Source organism: Colletotrichum tamarilloi (genome assembly GCF_030869305.1).
Source record: "Colletotrichum tamarilloi strain Tom-12 chromosome Unknown Scaffold_22.1, whole genome shotgun sequence".
NCBI lineage: Eukaryota > Fungi > Ascomycota > Sordariomycetes > Glomerellales > Glomerellaceae > Colletotrichum > Colletotrichum tamarilloi.
In genome coordinates this window covers 538,711-545,044 of record NW_026849405.1, presented here as the reverse complement: position 1 = coordinate 545,044, position 6,334 = coordinate 538,711, and the positions used below count along the sequence as shown (strand labels likewise).

Below are 6,334 nucleotides of genomic sequence, written 5' to 3'. Positions count from 1 at the left end.
TACGAGAAAGCACGGATGGCGGAAGTAGGCGATACTTGGCCCGTCCTCGAGACGGGTGCGGGTGTGTCGTCTGCGATGTCTCGATGTACGCCACAAGTAGACAGGTACCGCACCATGGTACTGTCCGTACGGAGTACCTTAGGCGCAACTTGGTAAGGCAGGGCAGGGCAGGGCTGGGCTGGGAAAAAGAAGGCAGGTACTTCCTTCCTCGAGTCCAGTCGAGGATGGAACGGGAAACAGAGCAACAGACCACATTGGGAAAGATGGTCCTGCAACCTGCCCTCCTTCTTCTGCCTCTCTCCACACCTCAAGGCCTACCTACTGCGTGGAGTCTGGACAGAGGCGCAGACGTTGGCCTTGCCTTAAGGTGTCTCTGCTTCATGTGCTCCATGTGCCCGAGAAAGTACCGACACACGTGTTGGACCGTGTTGAGGTACACCACCATGCGTCGAATGTCTTGTCTCTGCCTCAGGTAACGTAGGTAAGGTAGCCTGATCTGGAGCTAAGCTGAGCTAAGGCAGGTGAAGGTGGGTGAAGTAACGCCAGCTGCGTTGGTAAGGGTAGGAGCAAGACTGAACAGGGCAAGCTGCGAGGTGCTGCATCTGTACCTTAGGTTGGCTCACCTAGGTAGGTAAGGTAAGGTAAGGTAGGCAGGTACATAGGTACCTTATCTTAGCTAATGAAAGTCAACGAGAGGTGCAGGTGAGGTGGTCTGAGTGATTAGGTCAGTGACTCGAGACTTTTCACCCTGACTTTACTGTGCACGAAGTAGGTGAATGGGAGTAAGTCAGTGAGTGAGTGGATGTCGGGAAAAAAGGCAACAAAAAAAGGCAGGGAAGGATCAATCGGGTGGTAGGGCCTGCATACGGAAATCGTCTCTGCTCTACCGTACTCCGTAGTCTCTGCGTTGTTGCTTCGCGGCTTCGCCTTGCACTCGATGGGAGGATCCCTGCCCTGTCCGGTTATTTTCTGCCCTGTACAAAGTGCAAAACGCAGTGAATAAGAGACGGCGGGATCCGACCACAAAAAAAAAAAACAGACTGTGCCACCATGGATTGTATCTCAGATGAATCAGCCCTGGCATAAGGTCCCCTAGGGGTTTACATCCAGCTATTACGTGAACGCCAGAGATGGGCCGATTGAGATTCAATCGGGACAATCTCTTGTCTTTTCTCTCTCTTCCTTTTCTCAACACCTTGATTTTCCCGCGGCATAAATGAATATCGCAGCAACGCGTAGGCACATCATTGCCATTTCTTGACCATCGATGCTGCAAGTCACTGTGCTTTGGCCATTTCTGCGGAGAGAAGAACATCATCCACGACCGGGTCCTTTTCTCCTCCCCTTGTTCGCCCCTGGTCAACCCCCACCGCCCATCATCTTCATCTCTCCCATGCCTAAACTTCTTTCCTCACAGTTCACTTTTTGTGTCTCCTCTCCGACTTCCCACTTCCACTGCCTCCGTGCTTTCCACTTTCCCCCTTGTCCCCTGACGGGCAGAGAAGACAGCTTGACAACATCCTTGACACGAACATCCCTGATCCCTGCTCCTCTTGATCTTGCCCCTGGGGCCTTGGGTGCCGTGCCCGGACCGGAAGTCTACGGCTCCACCCTGCCGTCTGTGCGCGGCGAAAAGAAGAAGTCGTAGCAGGCATCAAGGCATGAATGGAAGCTTCTGAGACAATGCTTGGACAAACGTTGGCTTGACGGGTAAAACGTCCTTCCAAGACAAGATAAGATTGACGGTTATTTTTTTCTTCTCGTGTTTGTTTTTTCCTTTCTTTGCACTATCTAAGCTATCCGTGTTGATGAAGCACATGCTTGATCCGAATCTTCAATTGCGCCCTGCCTCGGCCAACTCCGAGCTGCTCCACACGGGGCGGACTGGGCCACACGGGGAAAACGGGGGATTCGTCGAGGACCGTGAGTTCTTCAAAGTTCTTTGTCAGGACGAGAACCTCAGCTGACAAGAATGACAGGACAGACTGATGCTCCATAAAGATTCGGATATCTGAGATAGATAGCGCCATCTCACACCAACTTGAGTGCTCAATGGTCACATACACATTCAGGCTGTGGTACTGTCGTCCTCCACGCCATTTATCCTTGACACTCTGATGCCACCTCGGAGACTCGGGTAGGCATTCATACCTTAGCATACTGCGATATCCGCAATAATAGTCAGTTTCAATGCTGATGTTGGCAGGACCAGCATCCAAGCGGCACGTCGAGGGTCCTGAAGCTCCGGAGAGTGGCTCATTTGACAGCTGTCAATGATCCCAGCCTTGCCTGGGCTTGGTAGAACCTTGCCCTACCTTACCATACCTTACAGTGACAAGGTGCCTTACGTATCCATCATCGTGCGGCCCAACTGACGAGGAACGGATCAAACAACCTTAGCTACGACCTGACAGATTTACTTTCTTCTTGGTATTGATGCTTTTCACTACCTTGATCAAGGCAGGAGAGGTGAATTCGAGGCACAGATGGGGACGATGCCCGCTCACGACGTGACTCCAGGTTCGAAGTGTTCCTGCCTTGGCTGGTCATACTGTGCGAAAACCATCAACTTTCAACAAAACACGGTGTTCAAACACTACAAGTGGGCTGGAAATCACGGTGCGCAAAGATAGAGGAAAGATGGTACTCCCCTGCTGGCTCCTTCCTCGCACAGTGACTCAGTGCAGGGCACCTTCCACCACAATGAGGTGTTGACGTGAGGATACGTACCGAAGTACTCAGGTACTTTATTTCGGACCCATTAAATGTGACATATCTCCACTCTTCCTGGTCCTCTGTGTCCATCCCGCTGAGGAAGTGGATGACTCCGCTGTCTGTTTGTGACTTTGCAAAGTCGTTCGTTCCTCCCATTCCCACTTCCATGTATTTGCAGTACGTATCCGTACGTACTATCGCCCTGTTGCTTCTTGTCATTTTGAGTTGATCGTGCGCAACGTTCAAAAGAGGCAGGTACTCATCGCTGGTATTCAAAAGATGCCTCTGCTTTCCATTAAAATAAGGCATGAAAGGTAGGTAGGTACCTTGGACACCTGCCTTGTATGGAGAACGCAGCTACCTCAGTACCTGACGTGAGAAGCTGGACGCAATACGTCCCAGTCCCAAGGTTCTCGTTGGCTCTTTCTCCCGCTTCCGTCTTTGGGTTGTCATTCCTTCCCTTCTGGGCGTCCCTTTCTCCCTGAGTCCCTTCCCATCCCACATCCCCCACCCTCCTCCACCACACACCGGCATGAAGAAATTCGCCGACTTCAATGCCACAATCCGATTCACGGCGGGACATGTTCAACATGCACAATTGTTTCGCTTCCGAATCGACTCTATGGATACTCGACATGCTTCTCCTTTTCCAGATCATTTGTCACTGCCAGCATTCACCTCCTGTTCTTGCGACCTGCCTACCCAATTCGACATTGATGAAACAAATAAACCGTCGTCCTCCGCTCCGGTCCACCTCCAAACCCTCGTCCACTCCAACGCCCTGTCAGTCAACGCCCGCCCAACACCATTCACCACAGCGGTCGCTGGGTAGACACAAACACTTCAGATGACTCCGTCACTGTCTGTTATTTCGCATATCACGGCAATGTCCGATGTGTTCTGTTTGGGAGAGGCCTCCGTTGTCATCACCGACGACATATCACCCTCCCTGGGCTTTCGACATGGCAGCGTTTGCGGCTTGCCCTGCATCACTCTGGCCTCGCATTGGGCTGGAGTACGCTCATCCGATCCAATAAGCCGCCTCACGATAAATATCGCTGCCAGCTAAAACGGGAACCCCCCCCCCCCCCCATATGGGCCACGACGGCTATAGTCAATGATGGACGACACGATTGCCTCTAAGACCAGCCTCCTTGCTCTTGACGTTGTGTGTTGACCGGCGAGCAAGCTCTTCGGCGGGGCGTCATGGGACGCGAAGGAGAATTTCCCAGTCTGTCAGCAATCACTCGCACTCAGCCCAGCAAACACCCCTTCAAACGAGCGCCGGAAGGCTATGCAATATCAGATTACTCCTGGTATTCTGCCCACTCTGCCCCTGCCAATCGCCGACACCACCTATTCCCCCTCTGCACCATAATGACTAGGTCGCGCCGCACCAAAGTCCGAGGAGGAGGCACTGCACTGTCTCGACCGGCATGCCACTGGCCATACGACAAGGCTGCGAATTCTAAGAGTCTCTTGCATCTGGACTACTGTTTCGCCTCGGCCTGTCATTTATCCCTGGGTCTTCTAGAAGAAGAACTCACAACTCTATTCCATACCGATGCCCCCTGCACAACCTTCTCCGCCAGAGGCGGGATGGCATCATCCCCCAGATTTCCATTTCGCACCTGCTTATGCAACGCCTTTTTGACAACCTTCGTCGGCAATCTTTCTGGAATATCGTGAAACGCCCCTGCAGCGATTTACGGCTTCCAAGAAAAGAGCCCTCGAAATAGGTTCCATGTCCGGCAGGCAAGGGATCAGGGGACTACAGATGAGGAACTATCAGCCGGGTTTCGCTCCGCTGATCAGTTTCTCCAGAAATGTCTTCACGCTGGAATGCTCGCAGAGATTATTCCCTAATCAGGAGGAAAGCCATCCTCTAATCCAACCTGAACGATAACAGACGAGATAGAACAGAAGTCATGAATAGGCCAGGCACCATCTCAATTCGACTCGGGATCCTCATTGATTCACCACCACCAGATTAAAGTGAGACCCATGTGGCCGCTTTGGCTCCCTGTCTATTCTGTCCTTGGGCCAAATTTGACGTGTTGTCCAAGCGGCGTCCTCTTCAGCACGCCCCGACAGTGTAGAAGCTGCATACAAATAATGTGTCCAACGTCCGTTATTCTAGCTCGACGGCAGAGTTTCCGCCAACGGCTTCCGCTGGGTCATGCCGTGCACGGCATTGACACGGGAATTGGATACCCGTCAAGGTCGATCAGACCGACGAAAAATAACAAGTGTGGCTGAATGGCTAGCCCCCGGGACGGATCGCATCAGCTGTAAAATTCCAGAGACATTCCTCGGAACCCAGCTTTGTTTACATTGGCGTTCTTGCGAACCCGCCGTTCAAGTCGTGCCTCGTTGCGGATCTTCGACTCAACTCCCGGATTCGATCATCTTTTCGGGGTCAGAGTGAAGTGGATGGCAGCTTGACATGGTTTGGTGCCTTTCACTTGCACTTATGGGACACAACAGTCTTGTTGGATCATGATGGCCCATTCGGGGCTTGGTCACGGTCTGCTCTTGAATTCAATGGCAGTCACGTCACATGGAGTCTTGCGAAGGTCTCCTGCGGCACGGTGCTGATCGGCTCTGTGACCCACCACCTCATTTCATTCCACACCCACCACCCACAACCCGAAAGACTTGTACTCGGCCGAACTGCACTAACGAGTGTCATCTCTTGATAATCTTTTCCTGCAAAGCGGTTCAAGACATCGATCTCGAAACGTCCTTCAATGTAAGAATTCAGTTTTAGCAGTATACTCTTCTCTGATGCCAGATACCTAGCAAGAGATCTCTTGAGACTCAGTATGAGCCTACCCAATTATGTCTAGCGTTGGGCAACTTGATATTCAACCTGCGCACATCACCACTCTACAACTTGCTTGCGGACAAATTGCCGGTTTGGATATGGAGAGATTGGCAATTTCTCACATCTGACCGAGTGTCACGGCAATTATTCTGCTTGCTCAGAGGTTTAATCAAGGCTCATTCGGGGTCTCGGGAGCTGACATGCAAAACAGGCTGTTCAATTGGACCTCTCTCTGGGATCAGACAGCAAATCCGAGTCTGCCGTTGTTTATGTTCGCACACCTGATGCACCCTTTGAAAGATACTCATCAAGAACTTTCGCATGGTGCGCGGCTATTTATGGCACCTGAAAGACTGTCACTGACCAGTCCAATGACGAGAATACCTCGGCTCGGCACGAACAGAACTACCTATAACGTCGATCGAGTCAAGTCTAGCTTTCGTCGGAATCTTGGAGTTCTTAAAGGTCTCAACCTTATTCGGACGACTTTGCGTGACCCAAGATCGTCGCCAACGCAGTGGCGGATGCTCAATGGTAGTAGTGATTGTGCAGCTGTCTGTCGACTCAACGCCTTGCGGGCTGTGGTTCGTTGCGCAGAACAAGGTCGCCCTTGCAAACTCAATCTCGTTTGGACGGTCTTTGAAGACCCATTTCACGAATCGCAAAGTTCCGTTGAAGAAGGGCCAATAGCCCAGGTCGTCAGGAACGTTTGACGCGGCCCACTAGAAACCCTGAGCCTGTCATCCGGTCTGTCAGTGGCGCACCCCCAATGTCACGTCAGTCTGGCCAACC

The 6,334-nt window shown here is 52.0% G+C and overlaps 2 protein-coding genes across 2 annotated transcripts; both read left to right on the top strand.

Annotated features, from left to right (window-relative positions):
* Window positions 1-380: 380 nt before the first annotated feature.
* CTAM01_07382 (uncharacterized protein) lies at window positions 381-476 on the top strand (the record flags this gene model as incomplete). Its single annotated transcript, XM_060523405.1, has 1 exon — window positions 381-476. The coding sequence occupies one exon, from the start codon at window positions 381-383 to the stop codon at window positions 474-476; it is 96 nt and encodes a 31-aa protein (XP_060382143.1).
* Window positions 477-3,921: 3,445 nt separating this feature from the next.
* On the top strand, window positions 3,922-4,404 carry CTAM01_07381 (uncharacterized protein; the record flags this gene model as incomplete). The annotated part of the gene is made up of 1 exon (XM_060523404.1): window positions 3,922-4,404. One exon carries the CDS (start codon window positions 3,922-3,924, stop codon window positions 4,402-4,404), a length of 483 nt encoding a protein of 160 aa, XP_060382142.1.
* Between the last annotated feature and the right edge of the window lie 1,930 nt (window positions 4,405-6,334).